Raw genomic sequence first — 23,558 nt, 5'->3', positions numbered from 1 at the left:
TGGTGGGTCTTGCTGATCTGGAACAGATAGAGGAGTTAATTTTGAGATTTAGATGTAGTGATTGAAACATTTTGTGGTTCAGGGGGCATTGGTTGTGCCAGTGTCTTCCTGGAAGCCTAGACTCCTAACTCGTCTCCACCCCCAGGGACGTGATGGATAGCACCACCACTCAGAAGTATTGGATTGACATCCAGTTGCGCTGGGGAGACTATGATTCCCATGACATTGAGCGCTACGCCCGGGCCAAGTTCTTGGACTACACCACGGACAACATGAGTATCTATCCTTCACCCACGGGTGTGCTCATTGCTATTGACCTGGCCTATAACCTGCATAGGTAAGCTGGGGCTCAGAAGCACGTATTTTTCATCAGCCCCATACTGTAATATACATGTGTTTTTTTGTTTGCCCAGGCGAAATGAAGTTTGGCCCCTTCCTCCTCTGGGTCACTGACTTTTCCTTCCCTGCCTCTGTGTACATGAGTAGACTCTTGTTGTCGGCTTGGCCAACAGTCTTCTTTTTTCTGTAGAGTTGCAGTTTGCCTTGTTCCTGGGATTACCAACCTGGTCTTCACTTCTCTTGTCTCTTCCACCCTCACAGTGCCTATGGAAACTGGTTTCCTGGCAGCAAGCCTCTCATACAACAGGCCATGGCCAAGATCATGAAGGCAAACCCTGCCTTGTATGTGTTACGTGAACGGATCCGTAAGGGTCTGCAGCTCTATTCATCTGAGCCTACTGAGCCCTATCTATCCTCTCAGAACTATGGTGAGCTCTTCTCCAACCAGATTATCTGGTTTGTGGATGACACTAATGTCTACAGAGTGACTATCCATAAGGTGAGAGTTGGGCTCAGTGTGGGGGTGTGGGATTCTGTATGCCTCAGGGAGGGTGATGGGGCAAGTGTGTGCATAGTGGAATGAAGGTAGGATGGTTGTGTCTAGACTGCGCTAACTGATGTAATCATTCTTTAGACCTTTGAAGGGAACTTGACCACCAAGCCCATCAATGGGGCCATCTTCATCTTCAACCCACGCACAGGGCAGCTGTTCCTCAAAATAATTCACACATCTGTGTGGGCTGGACAGAAGCGTTTGGGGCAGGTGAGCAGGTTAAAGGATAGAGAGGCTATAGAAGAACCTTTCTGCCTCTTATTCTTTGGTATGTGAAGGGTGTGTGTGGCAGAGAGAGAGTCTCCTGTTTCTCTCTTTGAAAGATTGAGGACATCTCATTTAAACTTTTTCCCCTGAATTACTTAACTTGGGAAGAGTTCTTTAAGAGGTCCAAGAGTATTTGAGGTCCTTCATTACCTACTAGCTGGCCTCTCTGCTTCTGAATCTCCCATCTCTAACCTGTCTTGAAGAGGGCTACCAAAAATCATGTTTCTGGGTGGGGCGGGGGGAGGGTATAGCTCAGTGGTGGAGTGTGTGCTTAGCATACATGAGATCCTGGGTTCAGTTCTCAGTACTTCCATTAGAGAAACTAAATAAACCTAATTATCTCCCCCCAAAATTTAAAAAAGAAAATAAAAAGGAACTTTCTAAAGGGAACAAACATTCTTGCCCCCCATCCCGCAGCAGTTTTAAGAAGAACTGGAGCAAACATTCTTAAAACATGAATTTCACCAAATCTCTTCTCTACCTCAAAGCTGTTGGTACAAAGCCCATTCCTTTTTGCTGAGTTAACTCTTTGGCTTCCTAGATACTTAATCTTTGGCTGGGCTGTAACCTGTCCAGCTACAGTTTCTCTTCCTCTATAGCATGTTTACTCTGGCAGTCAGCCCAGGATTCTGTATCCAGAAGCCCTGATGAGCATCTCCACTTCTGTGGCTTTGCTCTTTGATCTTTCCTTCTGGAATGAACTCTCTGTTCTCTTAATCACTGTCTTACTCATCCCTAAAGACCTCTTTCTTTGTGCAGCTTTTTATGTCCTTTAGCCTTAATTTCTTTTGACCCTGACATGGTGTAGTATATAATCAAATACCGGCTTGTGGTATTATCGTGTATGAGTTTTGTCTGGCCAGCTAGGTTGAAACATCCCTTGAGGCAAGGCCATTGAATGTTAGCGGTACACAATAGAAACATAGATTGATTATTTCTAGACTAGGATCTTCTGTTCTAGTTGACCTGGGACGGTGGAGACTCCATTTCCTTCTCTCCTCCTTTTTAGTTGGCTAAGTGGAAGACAGCTGAGGAAGTGGCTGCTCTGATTCGATCTCTGCCAGTGGAGGAGCAGCCCAAGCAGATCATTGTCACCAGGAAGGGCATGTTGGATCCATTGGAGGTGAGAGGTGATGGATGAGGTAGAAGAGAAGAGGGCTGATAACCTGCTGGCTGTTTCTAATCTTGGACTTGATCTTGTCTCAGGTGCACTTGCTAGACTTCCCCAATATTGTGATCAAAGGATCAGAGCTCCAGCTCCCCTTCCAGGCTTGTCTCAAGGTGGAAAAGTTTGGGGATCTCATCCTTAAAGCCACTGAGCCCCAGATGGTTCTTTTTAACCTCTATGATGACTGGCTCAAGACTATCTCCTCTTACACGGTATGAAGCCACCTCACAAAGACAGTCACTTTAAGAAGAGTGGGTTTGGGGTTACAAGAAGATCCTGTGCCTTAACTTTTCCCACTGGCTCCTTGTGGGGACATTTTCAGATCTTTAACCTGTGCATGGGCCAGTGATTCTTCTCTGAGTATCAGGTTGACTCGTAGTGAGGGCGGGGACAGGGGCAGGTACCTTAGAGTTTGAAATCAGTTCTTGGGTTCCCTTAAAAGGATAGGATCAAGAAAAGGGGCTGACCTTCCCCAAGCTGCCACATCTCTCCCCAGGCTTTCTCCCGCCTCATCCTGATTCTGCGTGCCCTGCATGTGAACAATGACCGGGCAAAAGTGATCCTGAAGCCAGACAAGACCACGATCACAGAACCACACCACATCTGGCCCACTCTGACTGATGAGGAGTGGATCAAGGTGGAAGTGCAGCTCAAGGACCTTATCTTGGCCGACTACGGCAAGAAAAACAAGTGAGCAGTGGTGCTGAGGAGACAGATGGGAGATCCAACAAGGGTGAAATGGGTGGCTCACTGTACACCTTCTGGGTTTTTGGAAACATTTTAAACTCAGAAATTTCTCAAGAAATTTTCCTGGAAATGCCTGTAGAAGAGAGTGCCTTCAGATGGTGTAGGAAGTGTCCATGTCTCAGGGCTCAGGCTGACTCTTGGGCATTGTTCCTCTGCAGAGGCACTGTTACCATTTTGAGCAGGGCATTTCTTTACAGTCTACACATTATAGGAAGTTCTAACATCCCAGACCACCAGGTACCACTCGTGACAGTACACACCTTCCTTCCCTCTTCTTCCGTCATTGTGACAACCGAAATTGTTCATGGATTTCCAGACACCCACTGAGGGTGGCTGACATACCAACTGTGATTGGGAACTTGTTCTAGGATTTTTTGATTTTGAGAGTTTTTTTGGTACCAGGATACTTTTTCTTGAGGAAAAGTTGGAGGTATGAATGCTGAGCATTAGAGCATGGCTGAAAGGTGCACAGGGCCAGCCTTGGATGTGACAGATCTTATCAGTGTTAGTGTATTTCCACTTCACACTTCCTTTACAGGTATCACTTGAGGATTGTGTGGGGTAAGAATATGGCTCCCCTGTCCCACCAAGTTACACTTTTGCCATTGGGGCATAGGTGACCAAGGGGGTGGGATCCTTGTGGTGTAACCAACCCATGGTGTCCCTACAGTGTGAATGTGGCGTCACTGACACAGTCAGAAATTCGAGACATCATCCTGGGTATGGAGATCTCAGCACCGTCACAGCAGCGGCAGCAGATAGCTGAGATTGAGAAGCAGACCAAGGAACAGTCTCAGCTGACTGCAACACAGACTCGTACTGTCAACAAGCATGGTGACGAGATCATCACCTCTACCACCAGCAACTATGAGACCCAGACTTTCTCATCTAAGACTGAATGGAGGGTCAGGTACTGTAAGGGACCAGAAGGGTAGGGATGGAAGGCCTACAGGTGCTTCCTGAGGTGCTCGGGTTGAAAGATGCCGACATTCCCTACCTGTTTTTAGGGCCATCTCTGCTGCCAACTTGCACCTAAGGACCAATCACATCTATGTTTCATCTGATGACATCAAGGAGACTGGTTATACCTATATCCTTCCCAAGAATGTGCTTAAGAAGTTTATCTGCATATCTGACCTTCGGGCCCAAGTGAGTACTTGTGTTCAGCTAGGCTACAGTGTATGCCCAGCATTTTAGGTCCCTAAAACTCAATTAAGATTTCCTGGAACCTGAAGTGCTGGTTTTGAGATTCCTGCATGAGTAAATATAAAAGGATAGCCAAAACAGTGAGGAGGGTTTCGCCCTCAACCAGATACCAAAACATTGTAAAGCTATGGCAGTTGAGAGAAGAAAGTATTATTACCTTAGAAGTTACTGAAAGAGAATATCATATAGTCCAAAACAGATGCATGTGTGTATAATAAATGTGGTGTATGTAGCAAGTCTGTAGGATTGTGTGCCTTATGATACTAAAACAGCAAAACGAGGCTTGATCTCTGCCTCATACCACTTACAAAAGTAAAATCCAGATGGAGTAAAGATCTGAATACAAAATACTAAACTGGAGTATTAAAACATTTATTATGTTAGTGTTGGGATAACCTTCTTAAATAGGACACACATACATGAAAAAATAAGGCACAAAATACAAAAGCATCATCAAAATTTATAACTGGTGTGTGACAAAGGGTACCGCAAAAGACAAACTAAAAACAGGAAGAAAATATTTGCATAACTCTAAGATATTATAGGTTAGGATCTAGAATAGAGAATTCTAAGAAGTTAATTTTTTTGAGGATAACTGTAAAAATGGGCAAAGAATTGAAGGTAGTTCAGAAAAGGAACTGCAGGTGAGAAATATATGAAAAGATGGTCAACTTTACCAGTAATCAGGGAAATTCTTATTTTATAAAACACCAACTTTTGGCCTCAGCTTGGTGAATTTGAAAAGAATATTAATATCCTGTGTTGAATGAGTTTATAGGAACACACTTGGTTCGTGACAATGTAAAATTTAAAGTACTGCCTAGTGCTAGTTTAAAAGATGTGTTCAGCTTGTGGATTAAATGGATGAGCTGTGTGCTTGTGTGCTCATTTGTTTATGGATACTGTACTTAAGTAATCACCTGGGGAACAGTGTGACTATTGGACCCTACTCAAGAGATAATGTGATAATTCTGAGATGAAGTCCACGTTTAAGATTTTGAATAAGTGCCACAGGTGTTTCTGATACAGGAAATTCTGACCACATTTTGAGAAACTCTGTCCTTGTTCCTTTTCTTTCTTTCTTTCTTTTTTTTGAGTAAAGGTAGATGTATTTAGAGAAATTCATACTCCAGGCTGTTTCAGAAGGCAAGAGAAAGGCCACAAGATGGGTTGGGTGCTCAGTTTAAAGTAAAAGTAGATACACACTTCATAGACAGAGTACATCTGTCTCACTCAGAAGGGAGAGTGGCATCTGTCCTTGTTCTTGATGAAGGGAATTAAACACAGGGCTGACAGCCCCAAGTTTGGGCTGGAATCTTTTTGGTTCTTGACCCCCTTGTCTCCAGATTGCAGGGTACCTGTATGGGGTGAGCCCACCAGATAACCCCCAGGTGAAGGAGATCCGCTGCATTGTGATGGTACCGCAGTGGGGTACTCACCAGACTGTGCACCTGCCTGGCCAGCTGCCCCAGCATGAGTACCTCAAGGTCAGTCAGGGTGTCAGAGAACCAGGGCTTTCTGCTCTCAGGGAGGTGGAGGGAAGGCAGGGATATTACTCTCATGGGTGGGATTCATGTCTGCAGACTGGGCTCTGAATGGCTTTTCACCACTCTACCTATAGGAGATGGAACCTTTAGGTTGGATCCACACTCAGCCCAACGAGTCCCCCCAGCTGTCACCCCAGGATGTCACCACCCATGCCAAGATCATGGCTGACAACCCATCTTGGGATGGCGAGAAGACCATTATCATCACCTGCAGGTAGGCTTGCACCCCCTTGGGAGGAAGTATGGAGGGGTGGGTATTGTGGGCTAGGGCCCAGAGTGGTGGCCTGAACTCTGACCCTGCCCTTGTCCATCTTCCAGCTTCACACCAGGCTCCTGCACCCTGACAGCCTACAAGCTGACCCCCAGTGGCTATGAATGGGGCCGCCAGAACACAGACAAGGGCAACAATCCCAAGGGCTACCTACCCTCACACTACGAGAGGGTCCAGATGCTCCTGTCGGACCGCTTCCTCGGCTTCTTTATGGTTCCTGCTCAGTCCTCGTGGAACTACAACTTTATGGGTATGTGGAGGGATGGGGGCACAAGAAAGTGGGGATGGGGCTAGGCCATCACCTGTAGCACTTGGGGCTGGACTTTGGTTTGGAGATGGCTCAGGGGCCCAGGCCAGGTGAGGCAGATGGACCTTGTCTCATTGGATATTTCCTTCTATTTCAAGGTGTCCGGCATGATCCCAACATGAAGTATGAGCTGCAACTGGCAAACCCCAAAGAGTTCTACCATGAGGTGCACCGACCCTCCCACTTCCTCAACTTTGCTCTCCTGCAGGAGGGCGAGGTCTACTCTGCGGACCGAGAGGATCTCTATGCGTAGTCGTCTCCTCACCTCCTTTCAGATTCCCCAAAGGCTGGAGCCTTTTACTCCCACAGACAAGCTGGTGACATTCAGCAGCTAGACCTCTTTTCCCTCTATTTTGTGTTTGTTATGTTGTTGACCTGTGATGTGTAATTCTGAACAAAGTATAATAAATTTTGTATAAATAGGAGTTTTTGAGTTGTTTTTTCCCTCTGAGCTCAAATTCTGGGTGTAGGAATGGTAGGAGGCTAGACTTGTCCACTGTAAGGTGCTGCACTCAGCCTTCAGGTGGCATGAGGCCAGTTATTCAGGAGCTGTGGGGCCAAATATCCTCTAGACTCAGAGGACTGAAGGAGACTTGAACCTTCACACTCCTGCTGCTATGACCACATTTGCCAGTTTCCCTCAAATACTTGCAAACCCTCATCCATTTCCAACATCCCTTGGAACAGTGGCTGCTGTTTGGAGTGTAGAAGCTGTGGCTTGTTTCCTGCCACTGTGGTGCCCAGTTTAGCCCTTTAAGCTTTGTGTCGCTCTCTGTCAGTCTTGGAAACAGGCACACGGCTGGACAGTTGGCTGCCTCTGGCTGAGGCCAGTGACAGCCCTCCTACCTCTCACTTCTTGCCTGTAGAGTTTGGCAGCCAAGTCAGGCCGCATGACTTCAGACACAGGGGTGGAGCCTGGTTTGGGCACTGTAGGGAGGGCTTGACGAAAGTGACCACTTAACAGCCCTTGTGCCTCAGCTCCTGGACGCCTAGCTGGAAGTTGGCTGTCCTGCTTCCTGTGACCTTGGGGCTTGAAGAGGACAAGGCCCAGGGCACTGAGACGCCCCTTCCACAGGCCTTTTCTCGTAATCGCTCCTCCCTTGTCGCTTCTACCCCGCCCTCTACTGTCCTAAACTGCTTCCAGGGCGAAATTGTTTCGCTTTTTCCTGCCCTAGTAGGGGTTGGGGGAGGGTGTCGCAGCCCTAGTCGCCCTCGGGGGACATGGAGCCCAGGAGGGCGGCGCCTGGAGCGCACGGATGGGGGCCTCGGGTGGCGGCAGGGTCGGGGACGGCGGCGGAGCTCGTGTACCATCTAGCGGGAGCTCTCGGCACTGAGTTGAAGGAGCTGGCGCGTCGCTTCGGGCCGAAGGCGGCGGCCGGGCTCGTGCCGCTGGTGGTGCAATCCCTGGAGCTCCTGGAAAAGGCGGCCGTGGGGCCCGCCCCAGACTCGGTGAGTCACGGCTCTCTCCCCTCGCCACTCGCGAGGCGACGGAGCCTAACAGTGAAAGCCCGGCCTCCCCAGCTGCAGGTGTCGGCGCAGCAGGCCGAACTGGAGCTGCGGCGGCTACGGGAGGAGAACGAGCGCCTCCGCAGAGAGTTGCGCTCTGGGCCACAGGGTGAGTGTCAGCTGGCTGGGGGTCAGGGCGCGGCGGCTCAGGGCCTCCCCCCGCGGGCCGCCGCTAAGAACACCCCTTCCTCAGAGGAGCGCGCTTTGCTGCGGCAGCTCAAGGAAGTGACCGACCGCCAGCGGGACGAACTCCGGGCGCACAACCGCGACCTGCTGCAGCGCAGCCAGGAGACGGAGGCGGTGAGGGCGGGCTGGGGCGGGGCGTCGTGGGGGGGGGGGGGGGTTCTCCCGGCCCCTGGGTGCCCCGCCCACCAGCCCCACCTTTGCTCCGCCCACAGTTGCAGGAGCAGCTGCAGCGCCTCCTGCTGGTGAATGCGGAGTTGCGGCACAAGCTGGCCGCTGTGCAGGCCCAGCTGAGCGCCGCGCGGGACCGTGAGAGCCAGCGGGAGCTGCAGGGCGAAGCCGCCAAGGAGTGGTCTCAAGAACGGGGGCGGGATCAGGCTGAGGGCCCCAGGTGCGATCAGAGGCAGGAGCCCGAGCTGGCAGCCAACAGCGCAGGAGCCCCGGCGACCCCTGAGGACTCTGTGAGTGCCCTAAGATGTCAGGGACCCGTCTAGCACTCGGTGGGCCCTAAAAGTTTTGCTGTGCTGTGTAGTTGGGCCACCGGAAGCTGGAAGGTGGCACAAGAGTGCGCCTCCAGCCCCACTCTCGGCCAGAGCACCGGTCTGGCACCTGCCATTTATTGCAGTGCCCTGGCCTCCGAAGTCTCCCTGCCAGTCACTTTCTCTAGTGTCCCTATGATGGCCCCGGGGCACGGCAGGGCCAGCGAGGCGCTCCCCGCTTCCAGCAAGCCTGTCCTTCTGCAGGCGGATACCCCACTGCAGCCAGAGCGTCCCTACAAGGTAGGGCAGTGCGGCTTTAGTCGAGAGGAAGTTGAGCAGATCCTTCAGGAGAGGAATGAGCTCAAAGCGAACGTGTTCCTGCTGAAGGAGGAGTTGGCCTACTTCCAGCGGTGAGGGCACAGGGTAGGGGCTGGGAGGGGCAGGGGACACCTGTTCCTAGGCCTCGGTTCACCTGCCTCCTTCTTTGGTCCACTGATGTATCCACGGTGTCGTGGACCGGGCACTGTGCCGGGCACTGGAGGACATGGATCACATGGCCCCTGCCCTCCTGGAGCTTCTTCCAAATGGGGAAGAGCCAATGCAAAGGGTCACAGAAGTTGCAGCGGCCATCAAGGAAGCATGCCTAGGAGGGGTGACACCTAAGCTAAGGTCTGAGGGGGTTAGCGAGGCAGAATGTTTCCAAAAGGGGGAAAAACATGCACACATATTTGGGACGAGACCTACTCTTGGCATCTCCACCACTTTTTTCTCTGCCCCTCCTCCTCTGTAGGGAGCTGCTCACAGACCACCGGGTCCCTGAGCTCCTACTGGAAGCTATGAAGGTGGCTGTCAGGAAGCAGCGGAAGAAGATCAAGGCCAAGATGTTAGGGATCCCAGAGGAAGCAGAGAGCAGGTAAGGCCCTGCCTCCATTTCCACTGAACCAGCTCTCTCTCCTGCTGACCCAGCCTGGTCACCTTCCGAGTCTGTTGTCACCCCAATCCAGCAACCCCTAAAGCCTTTCACTTAGCCTAGTCACTTCTGAAATCTGCTAATCTGGCCTGGTCACCCCCTGAGCCCACCACACTTCTCTCTGGGTCGCGCTGCTCCCACCTGCCATGCTGTACATCTGCAGAAGAAACCTGCTAACTCTGCTTCTTGGTTCTTCAGTTTTCTGTTTCTCGTCTTGGCTGTGTCTGTTCTCAGAGGGGTAAGGCTGTGGCTGTAGCCTTGTCAGGGGCCTGCTGTGTATCAGGCTAGAAAAGAAAAGCTTCAAGATGTCCTCCATCTCCCCAGCTTCTCCTCTCTAGCCTTCGGGACTCTGAAGTCACTCTGTCCTCCCCCACCTGTTCCTGGGGGCCACACGGAAAGCTGAACATAGGTGGACTTCCATTTTCCCTCGGGGCCTTGATAAATGGCCCTCACATCTCCTCTCTCCTCTGCCTCAGTGACGATGAGGATGGCTCATGGCTGCTGCTCTCCAGTGATAAGGGAGACCACCCCCAACCGCCACCTCCTGAGTCCAGAATTCGGAGTTTGTATGTTAGGGGAAGAGGAAGGACAAATATGGTGGAGGTGAAGGAGGGGCCCCCCTTTCCCGCTCAAGCTCTGAGCACACCCGTCCCCTCCTGCTCCTCTGGTGGCCCCCTCACCTCTCCCTGCCTCATGCTGCTCTTTCTTCCTCCTGCGTTCCCTTTTTACAGCACCCCCTGCCTTCAGCCCCTATCCTCGACCTCCCTGGCATCCAGCCTCAAAGCACCTCTTGGCTTTCCCCCAGCTTTGGCCTGTGGTATCGGGGTGAAGCAGAGGCCCCTGAAGCAGAGACCAGCAGCGTGGCTCCCAGCAAGCGACAGGGAGAAGAGGAGGCCCCACAGCCACCCCACTTGGAGCCTGTGGGCAGCCTAACAGACCCCAACTCCTGATAGGCCCTGCCCTACTCTGGTCTGGGGTCTCAGCTGCTGCAGAGGACTGACTTTGGGATCTATCTGTGGGTGGATGTGTGACCTCAAATGAGGACAGGGTTACCTCCTTCCCAGCCTCTCCAGGCTCTTTTCTAATCCTGGTCTGAGCTGGGGCGTGATGGGGAGCTCAACCTACCTTCCTTCCTGTATCTCTGTGCCAATCCTCCAGGGCCAGAGAAGAGTGTTTCCTCTCTGAGTCTCAGTTTCCCCATCCACAAAATGGAGAACTGACTACCTATCTCCCACGGGATTGTGGGGGTGGCCTGAGCTAATGGAATAAAGCAACTGCCCATGGTACCCAGAAACTGCTCCATGCCTGTCTGTCAGTGTTCTGCCCCTGCCCAGCTCTGCCAGGAGGATCCTCATGGTTGTCACTGAGTGGAGAGGCTTCTCCCAGTTCCTTTGGGGAGTGTGACATAATAGAAATCTGTAGCTCCTCCCCTCACTGCCCCCACCCCATTCCCCAGGACCCGGAACTTACAGCCTCCTCATACTGCCTCCTCCAGACTGAAACTTGCCCCTTAAGCCCTCACTCAGGTCTCGCCCTTGGCCTGCCTTTCCCTTTTAGTTCTCTAGTGTCTGGTCGTCTCAGCGCCTGCCCACCCTCTCAGGGAGGTGCCTCATGGCAACCCGCCCCTCCGGCCTGGTTTCCTCAGGAAAAGCCTTGGGAGGAAGCAGGGAGGGGGTTGGGAGCTGTGGGGGCCAGACTAACCCAAGCCTTCCTGCTATACTGGCCGCCATGGGGATCAGGCTGCTGTTCCCTCTACTGCTGCTCTGGACTCGGGGGACCCAGGAGTCTGAGCTGGACCCCAGAGGGCAGCACGTCTGCATGGCTGGCAGGTAGGTCTTGTGGGGGGTTCTGATGGGGAGGTGGCTGAACTGGTGTTGGGGCATTGGGAGGAAAGAGGAGTGAGGACAGAGGTCATGGGGCTAAAGCAAGAGGGCTTGGGGACAGCCTGGAGGACAGATGGTTGGAAGGCCTGGGACAGAAAGGGAAGGGGTTGGGGACACTGGACCTGTGACTCTTGGCCAGACCTGCCTCATGGGGCTGAGGCAGCCTCCCACATCTCAGCCAGGCTGCGGAGCCAGGCTGCCCCCCGGCTGACCCCTCTCTGCCCCACAGCCCCTCTGTTGAGCTCCAGTGCTGCCCAGGGTGGAGGCAGAAAGATCGCGAATGCACCATCCGTGAGTAGCCAGGACGGAACCCCCCCCCAATCCGAGAAGTAAAGTGAACATAACCTAGTGACCCTTCCTTCCTACCTCCTCGGGTCTGTTTGCCCTTCTGAGCCCTAGAACTAGGGTCCATCCTGTGACACACACACCCCCAGCCCCGAGGAAACAGCTCTCGAGGGGGGCAGGGCACCAGGAGCCAGTGAGAGGGGCAGAGTGTCCCCTGGTCATACCCCAGTCCTTCCAACCTGGGTGCGGTGTTTTTCAGCTATTTGCGAGGGGCTGGACGCCTGTCGGGAAGACGAGGTATGTGTGAAACCAGGCCTCTGTCGATGCAAACCTGGATTCTTCGGGGCCCAGTGCAACTCCCGTGAGTCCTGAGTCTCTCCTGAGGGGTCAAGTTGCTGGGCAGGACTTGGGGAGCAGGGTGATGAAGCAGGTAGGAATGTCATCTTAGAAAAGCAGGGCCAGAGTCCCTCCAAGCTTCACTGAGGAAATCGAGTTCTAGAGACAGGAAGTGATGCACTCCTGGGAGATGCCCTGAATCATCTGGTTTTTACCTGTGTCCACAAAGCCCTCCTACAGTTTTAGTTCTGGTCCATTCATCTTCCCATTTAATTCTGTGGTAAAGATGCTGGGGATCCCCATTAACTGCAGAATGGTTGCATTCTCAGTCTCCCCCACGTACACCTTATGTCTGTGTGGAGGGTGGCTGGACTGTCTGCCCCCTCTGGCAGAAAGAGGGACATGGGAAAGGGGTTGGTTGGCAGAGAGACGGAGAGTCAGGGCTGAGAGACACTGCGGGGAATGTGGCTTCCTCTGAGACCCTGATGGGCAGCATCCAGGCCGGGATAGACATAGAAGTGGAACCCAGTGAGAGGGAGGAAGGGCATGAATGAAGGCCCATCCACTTCTGGGTGACTCTGAGTAAGGCCCTTTTCCACTCATGATCTTTAAGTGTGTTCTGAAATGTGGAAGTGGAAGGCTGGGCTACTGCCCCGGAGTCTGGGGCAGGAAGTATGCTGTGCCCCAAAACAGGCTGACCTTAGTTCTTGGAGGGCGGGCCTGGTGCCCCCTCGTCCTCGTGGAAGGGGGTCGTGGCTTGGGAATCTGTGCCTGTACCTGAGCCCGCTCACACCTTTATGTCCCCCACTCCCCGTCGCCATCCCCAGGCTGCCCGGGCCAGTACTGGGGCCCCGACTGCCGCGAGAGCTGCTCCTGCCACCCGCATGGCCAGTGCGAGCCGGCCACAGGCGTGTGCCACTGCCAACCCGACCGCTGGGGCGCCCGCTGCGAGTTCGCATGCGCCTGCGCCCCCCACGGACGTTGCAACCCCGAGACCGGCGCGTGCAGCTGCGAGCCCGGCTGGTGGTCGTCCACGTGCCGCCGCCCGTGCCAGTGCAACCCAGCGGGGGCGCGCTGCGATCCGGCCACCGGCTCCTGCCTGTGCGAGCCGGGCTGGTGGGGCCGCCGCTGCAGCTTCCGCTGCTCGTGCCACGGCTCACCGTGCGCGCAGGAGTCGGGCCGCTGCGCCTGCCGGCCGGGCTGGTGGGGCCCCGAGTGCCGGCAGCCGTGCCAGTGCGTGCGCGGCCGCTGCAGCGCCGCCTCCGGCCAGTGCGCCTGCCCGCCCGGCTTCCGCGGCCCGCGCTGCGAGCTGCCCTGCACCCCGGGCCGCTACGGGCCGCAGTGCCGCGACAGGTGAGCCGGGCAGCACGGCGATGGGGGGATGCGGCTGAGAAGGGAGGGGGGAGGGCGTGCTAAGGATCCAGCCTCGCTCACCACTTTCATACGATTACTGTTAAACAAAAGATACTACTACTAGCAAGCCATGCTTAGAAACAGATTTTAAAAAATGAATCACGTGGCAAAATGATTTCAGGGTCCTTCTGAGACTTAGTGGCTTTCAAACTTCGACCAATTGCACTTCAACAGTAAGAAACGTTTTACATCGCATTATATATATATTTAACTGAAGTAAAAGTTTATCCAGACAACACATACATATACCAAAATGTTTTCTCTCTCTCTCTCTCTTTTTTTTTTTTTTTGCTGGGGTGGAGGTCATTAGGTTTATTAATCTATTTATTAATTTTTAATGGAGGTATTGAGGATTGAGTCCAGAACTTCATGCATGCTAAGCATGCACTCTATCACTGAGCTATACTCTTCCCCCATTTTTTAAAAGCTGGTCAGAGCCGCCAAATTGATCTTACGAACTCCCTTCCTCCCCTTCCAAATGAGTCTGATCCAGGCATATGATCCCAGGTAGTTAAAGGAGTATCTCTAGAGGGAGAAACTTCAAGTAACTGTTAAAGATCAATGAGAAGTTAAGATAAGATAAACCTTATTGGAAAAGTTGCTAAAAGACTAGATCCTAAGATCTCTCTTCACAAGGAGAAAACCTTTTTTTTTCCCACTCTTTTGTATTCATATGAGATGATGGATGTTAAGTGACCTTTTGGTGGTAATCATTTCACAATATATATGTGTGGTCGTTATGCTGTATGCTTTAAACTTATACAGAGCTATATGTCAATTATAACTCAATAAAATTGGAAAAAATTTAAGAAAAACTTAAAATTATAGCGGTGAAAACCCATTTTTATCATTTTCATAATGCATAAAATGGGATAGAAGATAAACTACCGAGGTCAGTTCTTGCCAGACCTCTGAGATGGCATGGGTGGAAGAGAGAAAAGGAGGAGGAGGAGGAAGGGAACACTGGACAGAAGGGAGGCAGAGGTTGGAGTGGTAACTTGGCTGCCCTGGCTGGGCTGGGAGCTCCTGGTGACCCTGGGACCCACGGAAGGATGGGGCTACGAATGAGGGATTAGGAGAGGGCTGGAATCCCATTAGACCCTGCAGAGATAGCCTGTCCAACCTCTTTGTTGTACAGCATGGGGAAACTGAGGCTCACATCTGCCTGAGTGACCAAGCTGAGGGACAGGGATGCTCTCCAGTGCCCCTGGAGGCCTGGGCGGGCGCCTCACCTGTCCGCCTCCCTGCGTTCCCATGACGGTCTTCTCTTCCCAGCTGTGGCCACTGCAAGCAGAATGAGCCATGCTCTGCAGACACAGGCAGCTGTGAGTCCTGCGAGCCAGGCTGGAATGGGACCCAGTGCCACCAGCCCTGCCCTCCTGGCACCTTTGGCGATAACTGCAGGCAGCAGTGCCCCCACTGCCGGCTTGGGGAGGCCTGTCAGCCAGACACTGGGCAGTGTCAGCGCTGTGACCCTGGCTGGCTGGGGCCCAGGTGAGAAGGCTGGCTTGCTCTGGGTGGGGTACATCTTCCTTCTGGAGCCTCACCCTAGCTGCTCCCTCTGGGATAGCTGCCCCTCCAATGCAAACATTCACACAGCCCTGTGGGTTCTACCTCCAGTGAAGACTGAGGGGAGAGAGATGGTGCTGATGAGGTCCTGGGCAGGGGTCTCCTCCAGCTCCCTCATCTCTCAAGTTTCCCGCTGTCTTCTCTGTCCAGTGATCTATAGTCTGTTATCTGTTGGGTTTGCACCTGAGCTTCACTGCTGAGGAGTAGACAGTTGGGTCTCTGAATCTAGAAGTGTGGGGGAAGGTGGGTAGGACCCCCCTCTGGAGGCCAGGCCTGCCTTGCCCCCCTATTCTGACTCTTGCCTCACCTCAGGTGTGAAGACCCCTGCCCGATTGGCACCTTTGGGGAAGGCTGTGGCTCTACCTGCCTGCCCTGTGCCCAGGGGGCCTGTGATGCTGTGACTGGGGAGTGTGTCTGCAATGCTGGCTACTGGGGACCCAGGTAGGGACAGGGGCCCTGGAAGGAGGCAGGGGCCTAGGTCAGGCCTCTGTGCAACCTGCTTCCTAAACTTCCCTTCCTGGGCTTCTCCACCTCCCAAACATCCACCCAGCATCCTCATAACGAAGAAGTTATTCCTCCTGTTGTGGGGTCTGCATCTTTCAAAGGAGGGTCAGAGTAATGCTTAATTTAAAAAGCCTGGCTTCCTAGCTAGATGGGGCTTCCAAAATAGAAGTTATGTAGGGGTAAGGCTCCAGACGCTAATGTTTCTCTAAGGTTTTTAGATAGTAAAACATAATCAATGTTAATGTCTCCAGTGTCAAGTTTTCCCCCTGTAGAACAGAATGTCCTCATTTTATACAGAGACCTCATTTTATAGAGGAGAGAACAAAGGCCCAGAGAGTTAGGCACAGCCCTCGGCCTGGCTCAGACATCCAAACCCTAAGGAAGTTTCTCTGGATTCCATTAGCGTATTGCTTATTTCATACTAGGGCTGGGTGGGAAGGGATGAGGATCATGGGAGTTGGACCCTGTCTGAGGCTTACACCTTGGAGGAGCTGAGAGCCGGGAAGCAGCTTGTAGGTGGTCTTTCTGGAAGATGGGCGCAGGGGCAGAGGGATTCTTCCAAACACTGCCAGGGGTGCTTAGAATGTGGCTCAGAGATCAGAGGCGTCTATGTGGGCTTCATCCTGGGAAGTCTCTGTGGCAGGGAGTGGGGAGCAGTGCCCAGAAATCTACCTTCCCCATCCCCTGCCCGCCTCCATGCCTTCTAACCCAGCCTTCAGCCTGTCTCTCTTTGTCACCCCAAAGCTGCAACACTTCGTGCCCATCTGGCTTCCATGGAAACAACTGCTCTGTTCCCTGCGAATGCCCCGAGGGAACCTGCCACCCGGTCTCTGGGGCCTGCCAGCTGGGTAAGGTGGAAGGGAGAATACAGGGTGCAGTAACCAGGGAAAGATCAGCCCTTTATATGGGCTCCAGGGCCTCACAACTTGCCAGGAAGGCTGGGCTCATGTCAGAGACATTTCCTTTACCTGAAATTGGTATGAATGCTTCGGGGCCTCCTGAAGATGTCACAGAGCCCCTGTCCCCTGAGAAACCAGGCTAGCACCCAATGGAAACGAGCAGGGAGGGCTGGACACTGGGATGTGCATCAAGCCTGAAAACTGGGCGGCAAGAGTTTGTAGAACAGGCCATGGACCATCAGGAGGGGACTGACCAGCAGGGAGGCTGCTTGGAGGAGGGGGCCTCCAGGCTGGCAGAGTCTACATCTCTCAGAAGATGGGGAGAGACCCACGGGTGGAAGATTCTGGGAAGTAGGCAGTTCAGAGCTAGAGATGAGACAGAATTGTGGGAGACAGGGAGGCCCTGAGTATTGGCCCATCCTCTATTCTCCTTAGGATCTCACAGCCAGGATGCCGCCCTCATCGCGGGCATCCTCGTGCCTCTGCTGCTGCTCCTCCTGGCCATCGCCTGCTGTGCCTGCTGCTGCTGGGCTGCCCGGTTGGACCCCAAGGACAGGTAAACACTGGTCTGTCCCTTCCCGACCCCACAGCTCAGGCCATTGGTGGCATCTGGTTTCCTTTCAGGGGTGGGGAAGGGCTGGCCTTGTCACACACTGAGTTCAGAGGTAATGAGGTAGTTGGCAGTGGCTATGGCCTGGAGACACCAAGTCAGCCACCTGCCTTCCTCAGCACCCTTCAGGGGGAAGTTTCTGAGTCACACAGGAGCAGGGACCCTGGGCGCCAAGCTGGCAGAACGCAGAAGCGTCAGGAGAGCTCTAAGCAGGGAGGGGAAGAGACCAGGCCTCAAACCGCCCCCCAAGGGAGAGCACCATAAAAGTCTGAGCAGTGGTTTAGCAGAGAATGTGGCTTTCCCAGAAAAGGAGAGGGGAGGAGGGATTTGGGCTTGCAGCCCACTGTAGGGGAATGTTCCTTGCAAGGAGCTTTGTTCCTTTACAAGATCTCTTCACACTTCTTGGCTCCTTGGAGACTCACAGCAGCATGGAGCTTTGGAGCAGGGCATGTGGGGCAGGGGGATTAGCGTTCTCAATTCACAGGAGGACATGGGCCCAAGGTGACCCAGCTAGTCACTGGCATGCATGAAGCCTGTGCCCCGTTTTCCAGACTCTTTGTCCAGTGCTTCCTTATTAGTTCATGAACTAACCCTTGAGCATGTTTCCCTCTATGCTGGGCAGGAGTCTCAGAAGAGCAGACCCAGTAGCTCCTCCCCTGGGGTATAGAGCCTGGGGGAGGGGAGAAGCCCCTCACAGGAGGGCCAGGACACGTGCACAGTTTGTCTGAAGAATGGTAATGAGTGAAGCAGTCACTTCCAGCTTGGGGGTGGGGACAAGGGCAGGTTTCCTGGAGGTGGTGCCACTTTCAGAAGGAGAGGAGAGCTGGGGCTCAACTAGGGTGATAATAGCACATTGCTGCATTTGGGGGCAGCCCGCCAAGTATCTGGTGTGCTGTTCTGAAAAAAGCTGTGATAAATAGGAGTTGTTGTCCCCATTTTATGGATGAGGAAACTGAAGCCCAGAGAGCACAAGTCTGAGCCAGAGCTGCTACCTTGTGACTCCAGAACTACGCCACCCTCTGTGACAGTCCCGAATCTCAGGGTCTGTAGTTTGGATTTTACTTTGTAGCCATAGGGAGCTGTTGAAGTAGACACAGTCACTCTGAGTAACCCAGGACCAGGAAGGTCCTGGCCCTCTTCTCCTGCCCCTACCCTGCCCCAGCCAGGAGTCTCCTGTGCTGACCACTCTCCTATTCCCTCAGGCCAGCAGGAGATGGAACTGCTCTGTCCAGGATGAAGCTGCAGGTCTGGGGGGCACTGACCTCCAGCCTGGGCTCTGCGCTGCCCTGCAGTTCCCTCAGCAGCCACAAGCTTCCCTGGGTGACAGGTAAGTGGGAGCTGAGCTTCAGGGGCTGCGAGGGGATAAGGCTTCCTATCGGGCTCTGCGCCTGACCCCGAGCCCCCCCGCAGTCTCGCACCACGACCCGGAGATCCCCTTCAACCACAGCTTCATCGAGCCGCCCTCTGCCGGCTGGGCCTCGGATGACTCTTTCTCTTCTGATCCCGAGTCTGGAGAAGAGGATGAGGGTCCTGCCTACTGCGTGCCACCCCATGAAGGTAGCCCCCATCCAGCCCACTCAGCCCCAGAGCAGCCTCTTCTTTATTCCTTCAACAAATGTGTAACAAGCGCCCATTCTGTGCTAGTCTCTGTTCCTGGCTGGGGGACACGGTAAAGAACAAGACAGGTTCCTGTCCTCACCAAGCTTATAGTCTGGTGGGCAGTAATCAGACATTGTAGGACAGAGTGATAGATGCTTCCATGGGGGAAACACAAGTAGGGGCTCGTAATCCAGCCATGTTGGGGGTGACTGGGGTCAGGGAAGATGGCTCAGTGTTAGTGATACTGAGTTGAGCAGAATCAGTAGCTATTAGCCCAGTGAAAGTTAGGGAGAGGTGGGAATGATGTTTCAAGGAGGGAACAGTGAACATAAAGGCTCAGAGGTGAGAGGGACACGGCTGTGTGGCCTTGAAAGAGCTTCAGTGTGGTTAGAGTGTGGCATTAGTGCAAAGTAGGAAGGGGTGGTGAGAAGAGAGGGCAGAAGCACGAGCATCTGCCTGAATAGGCCCTTCCCCTGCCTCTCTGCATCTTCACCCTCTCCCTTGCCCCATTTCTGGGGCCTCCCAGAAGATGCTAAGCTGGGTAAGCATAATGGAAGAGGGTGGCCAGCCCAGCTTTGGCCAAGCTCTTCTGTCTCCTCTGCCAGGGATGGTCCCTGTAGCCCAAGCAGAGTCACCCGAGGCCAGCCTGGCCGGAGGCCCCTTCCCTCCTCCTGAGGACGCCTCCACACCATTCGCCATCCCGCGCACATCCAGCCTAGCACGGGCCAAACGGCCCTCGGTCTCCTTTGCTGAAGGTACCAAGTTTGCACCACAGAGTCGCCGAAGCTCAGGGGAGCTCTCCAGCCCGCTCCGAAAGCCCAAGAGGCTCTCCCGGGGGACCCAGCCAGGTCCTGAAAGTCAGGAGGCTGAGGAGCCCATGAGCCCAGAGCAAACGGAAACAGACGGCGCCCCTCCTGGTGCTGCCAGCCCCAGGGATTCAGCCATTGGCCGCCGCCGGCTCCTGCTTGCTGGCCGGACAGTGGCTGAGCGTGTGGAAGCCATCGAGGGCAGTGTCCAGGAGGGCTCAGGCTCTGTGACCACGATCTACATGCTGGCAGGGACACCACAGGGATCTGAGGGCCCCGTCCAGTCTGTCCTCCGCCGTTTTGGTAGCTTCCAGAAAGGCCAGGCAGAGCCCAGGGTCAAGAGTGCCATCCCTAAGCCTCCACGCAGGGCCCTGAGTCGGAACAAGGGCAGCCCCGGGCTGGCCCCTGGCTCTGCCAGTCTGAGCCCCAGCTCAGCCCCGAAAGAGGAGCTGCCTGGGACCTTAGAGTCTGCAGGGACCAGGCCAGAGGAAGTGGCCAGGGGGTTGGGGGATGGCACCAAGAGCTCAGGGAGGGGCCAGGAGCTGGCCCCTGGGGATGGTCCCCTGGAACAGGATCCCCAGAAGCTGACTGGCGAGGAAGGGCAGGAGGAGCCCCAGTATGAGAATGTTGTACCCATCTCTGGGCCACCAGACCCCAGAGGACCTTGAATTTCATGAGTGGTAAGACAATGGATAGGGGCAGGCATCCAAACTGCCTAGGATCAGATTGTATTCTGCGCTGGAAAAAGATTCTAGGGCCAGGAAAGGCATACCAGCGCCTCTGTCTTTCCACAGGGACTCATCAGAGTTGAAGGCCAGTTGGCTCTGGGCCCTGGCAGTGCTCTGGGAGAGGTCTGGAAGGCCTAAGCAGAGGCCCCCCAGGATGGGGTCAGGAAGGGGGAAGAGATGGCAGCAGGGACTTTTTCTCTGTTGTCCTGGACTCTGTTTGCCCCCAAAGGCTATTCTTTCCTTCACTTGTAACACATTTTTCTGAAATGGGAAACAACCTAAATGTTTGACAATAAAAGATTGGTTAAAGAAATATTCCTTATGAAAGGTTCCTAAACAACCACAATAAATCATGTTGTGTAAGAGTGTTTTTAATATGGGAGAATGTTTAGGTTCGCTATACTGTTAAGTGTAAAATGCAACTTTTCTTTTTACAAATTTCATTCCTTTTTGCTTCAGAATACACGTTTAGAATGCTTCCGTTTTGTGTAGATTTTGTGACTTTTACGGACTTTCTTTTAAAATGATGTGTATGCATAAAAAAGATTCGAGGGAAAGGGATCAAATGGCATTTTTCTCTGGGAGATGAGATTGTGGCTGGTATTTATTTTCTTCCTACATTTTTGCATAATTTGCAAATTTTCTACAGTGAACAGTCTTTTTACTTTTCTCACTAGATTGAATTTTTAAGGAAATTTTAAAAGCTGTGTTCTTTGCTAAAAATAAAAAGTACTAACATTTCAGACATGTCTAAAGTAACAATGAGATTTCCCTTCTCCCCAGAAGATTCTGAGGGGTGAGGAAGGGGCTAGACTTAATTTTCACGGAATGCCTGTTGGTCTTGTTCTGAATTCTTTCCTCACACACTTGTATTACCCAGTCAGGAAATAAAGAGCAAACCCCTCTGTCCCAGTGTGCAGAGAATCTCATGAACATTCTAGATGCTTCCTTTCAGATGTTTTTCTGTGCGTGTGAAAACAAAAGGACGTACTGTTCCGGAATTTGCTTTTTTACTTAACAATATATCCTGGCTATCTTTTGATGTCAGTAAATATAAAACTACCTCTTTTTTTTTTTTTTATAGAAAATGGCTACATGGGATCCCATCAGGTGGAAATAACACAAGTTATTTTAACTATCCCCAACCTACAGGGATTTGAGTTGTTTCTAATTGTTTTAATATAATAAATGATGATGCAGTGTACAACTTGGTCCATATACATATACATATAATTTTTTTTGCACTTGTGCTAGTTTTTCTGTAGAAGAGATTCCTAGAAGTGAAATTACTGCGTTATGGGGTAAGAACATCATAAACTGCCCTCCAAAGAAATTGTATGTCTTTGTGTTCTCATAAGTGATGTTGGTATCTATTTCCCCACACCAAATCTGATAGATTAAAAAAGGTATCTCATTGTTTTAGCACAATGAAAGTAAATAACTAAAGTAATAACATGTTAAAACTTCTTAAAAAGTTAAACTCTTTGTACAGATAAAAGTCTTTCATTTGTATTTTCGAACCATCAAAAATGGTATCATTAAAATGTGAATTTCTATGATTATTCTAGGACTGACCTTCTTTCCATGTCTTTAACAGTTATTTGTATTCTTCCTATAGATGAGCTGGTTATATTCTTCCCCTAATTTCCTATTGAGTTGTTCCTCTTTTTCTCACTGATTTATAGATGCCTTTGTATGTATCAAGGATATTAATTCTTTGCCCAGTTTGTGATTGGTCTTTCAATGCTGTTTATAGTTTCTTTCTTCTTTTTCTCTATAGAAATTAAAATTTTACATTTAGACAAGTCTTTTTCTTTTTGACTTCTGGGTTTAATGTCATGTTTCACAGAAAGATGAAAAGATCTTCTCTACCTCAAAATCAGTGAAATAATCTTCTACATTTTCTTCTACTATAGGTTACAGATGTACAATATGGTGACTGACAATCTTTAAAGATTATGCTTCATTTGTAGTTATTGTAAAATATTGGCTATATTTCCTGGGTTGAACTATATCTCTTTTTAGCTTATTTTATATGTAACAGTTTATTTCTTTATGATTTGCCAGCAGTGCTGGTGTGGGGGCTTTAACACTCCTGACAAAAAGACTGACCAAAAAACCCAACCCTCCGGCATTTCAAATCTCAGTTCTGACATACTTATTTTGTGACTTTGGAAATGTTACTTAAAGCCTGTATTTTCATCTGAAAAATGGGGATGTGCCTATCTCCCAGGGCTACCGTGGGAATTAAATGACATAAAGTATGTAAAGCACCTAGTAAATTTTTGGCTCTTATTAAGGGTCATTATTATTGATATTACATCATTCTCCAGCTTTGTCACTAGAAGCTAATACCTTTCCCTCGTTTCATTTGTTCAGGTTTTCTTTCAACAAACTCATATTGTACATCTGCTTTGTGCTTACTTCTATATTAAGGGCTGGTGATTCAAACCTGAATGAGACATAGTTTGTCTCAATAGGCGTTCTCAGTCAATGGGAAGAGGACGAGACAAACAGATTAGAAGATAATTATAAAATAAAGCAATCAGTGGACAAAGATAATGTAGAATATTGCGGGGAGTGGTTGGGGGAGGCTTCCTGGAAAAGGTGCTGTTCAAGAAGGGACTATGTCTGAGGGTCAGAGGTGAGAGAACAGCATCTGCAGGAACTACAAGCGAGTCCATGTGATTGGAGCATCTAGGAGTAGACCAGAGTCGGGAGACTGTGTGGGTCAGGTTGGAGAACTTGAACTTTATCGGGCAGGACAAATGGTAAAGAGTTTCTGAAGGATTTTAGCAAAGGTCAGATTTACCAATGTTAGATTTGCATTTCCCAGAACTCAGGGGATAGGGGTGCGGTGGAGAGATGGATTTGAGTGGCTGAGATTGGAGGCTGAGATCGGAGGCTGGATGAACAGCAGGTGCAGTCCTAGGGACGCAGCATGTGCAAATTAGATAAACACTTAGGAGATCCAGATTGTATTGGTGGGGTAGAGGTGGGGTGAAAGAGAGGGCAAATAAGAGCAGGTGCCTAACAAGTATTTGTTGAAATGTTGGTTCACAGTGTCTAACGTCAGTACGTAATGGTGCTATTATCTTAAAAAGAATAGGAGGAACAGTTTTGGAGGGGAGGGAGAAATTTTCGGTTTAGAAAGGTGTTTGGAACAACTGCCTGGGGACAGCTCTCAGGAGGGCTCTAGGAGGGAGGGAGAGAAGAACTGAAGTTTGTTAAGAGACAGCTGCAACCTAGTGAGCGGGTGAGATTCTTCAGAGTGGGTAACAGGATACGTAATCAGCCAGGATCCCCCAGCCCACAACGCCGGACGTGGTCTGAGCAAGGTTGCCAGCGGCGGGTTCACGGCGGCAGGGGGCGCACTCGGACTC

The 23,558-nt window shown here is 51.7% G+C and overlaps 3 protein-coding genes across 8 annotated transcripts in view; all 3 read left to right on the top strand.

Annotated features, from left to right (window-relative positions):
• PRPF8 (pre-mRNA processing factor 8) overlaps positions 1–6,830 on the top strand; it is a 29,331-nt gene extending 22,501 nt beyond the window's left edge. For both annotated transcript variants that reach the window (XM_010958200.3, XM_074343226.1), the window contains exons 32-43: positions 146–337; positions 601–838; positions 974–1,102; positions 2,169–2,282; positions 2,366–2,539; positions 2,824–3,017; positions 3,745–3,984; positions 4,082–4,223; positions 5,627–5,767; positions 5,902–6,041; positions 6,146–6,348; positions 6,504–6,830. In XM_010958200.3, coding sequence (XP_010956502.1) covers positions 146–337; positions 601–838; positions 974–1,102; positions 2,169–2,282; positions 2,366–2,539; positions 2,824–3,017; positions 3,745–3,984; positions 4,082–4,223; positions 5,627–5,767; positions 5,902–6,041; positions 6,146–6,348; positions 6,504–6,658 — 2,062 coding nt within the window. In that variant the 3' untranslated portion in view covers positions 6,659–6,830. The remainder of the gene's footprint in view (positions 1–145; positions 338–600; positions 839–973; positions 1,103–2,168; positions 2,283–2,365; positions 2,540–2,823; positions 3,018–3,744; positions 3,985–4,081; positions 4,224–5,626; positions 5,768–5,901; positions 6,042–6,145; positions 6,349–6,503) is intronic.
• Positions 6,831–7,368: 538 nt separating this feature from the next.
• RILP (Rab interacting lysosomal protein) lies at positions 7,369–10,837 on the top strand. Of its 4 annotated transcripts, none has more exons than XM_074343222.1 (8): positions 7,369–7,854; positions 7,927–8,020; positions 8,105–8,211; positions 8,310–8,555; positions 8,838–8,983; positions 9,364–9,486; positions 10,020–10,146; positions 10,275–10,837. In XM_074343222.1, exons 1-8 carry the CDS (start codon positions 7,627–7,629, stop codon positions 10,491–10,493), a joined length of 1,290 nt encoding a protein of 429 aa, XP_074199323.1. In that variant the 5' UTR covers positions 7,369–7,626; the 3' UTR covers positions 10,494–10,837. The 4 variants fall into 4 exon arrangements, with proteins under 4 accessions (XP_074199323.1, XP_074199324.1, XP_074199326.1 ...); XM_074343223.1 differs by having other exon boundaries at positions 7,370–7,854; positions 10,020–10,109; XM_074343224.1 differs by having other exon boundaries at positions 7,372–7,854; positions 10,020–10,109; positions 10,349–10,837.
• Positions 10,838–11,238: 401 nt separating this feature from the next.
• Positions 11,239–21,980, top strand: SCARF1 (scavenger receptor class F member 1). 2 transcript variants are annotated; one of them, XM_074343214.1, is made up of 11 exons: positions 11,239–11,372; positions 11,656–11,717; positions 11,971–12,072; positions 12,875–13,400; positions 14,736–14,954; positions 15,342–15,470; positions 16,278–16,381; positions 16,868–16,988; positions 18,245–18,369; positions 18,453–18,599; positions 19,247–21,980. In XM_074343214.1, exons 1-11 carry the CDS (start codon positions 11,272–11,274, stop codon positions 20,113–20,115), a joined length of 2,505 nt encoding a protein of 834 aa, XP_074199315.1. In that variant the 5' UTR covers positions 11,239–11,271; the 3' UTR covers positions 20,116–21,980. The 2 variants fall into 2 exon arrangements, with proteins under 2 accessions (XP_074199315.1, XP_074199316.1); XM_074343215.1 differs by having other exon boundaries at positions 18,490–18,599; positions 19,247–19,401.
• The last annotated feature ends 1,578 nt before the right edge of the window (positions 21,981–23,558 follow it).

Source organism: Camelus bactrianus, chromosome 16 (assembly GCF_048773025.1).
Source record: "Camelus bactrianus isolate YW-2024 breed Bactrian camel chromosome 16, ASM4877302v1, whole genome shotgun sequence".
NCBI classification, from domain to species: domain Eukaryota; kingdom Metazoa; phylum Chordata; class Mammalia; order Artiodactyla; family Camelidae; genus Camelus; species Camelus bactrianus.
The sequence above is the reverse complement of the archived record's forward strand: the minus strand, read 5'-3'. Positions and strand labels throughout refer to the sequence as shown.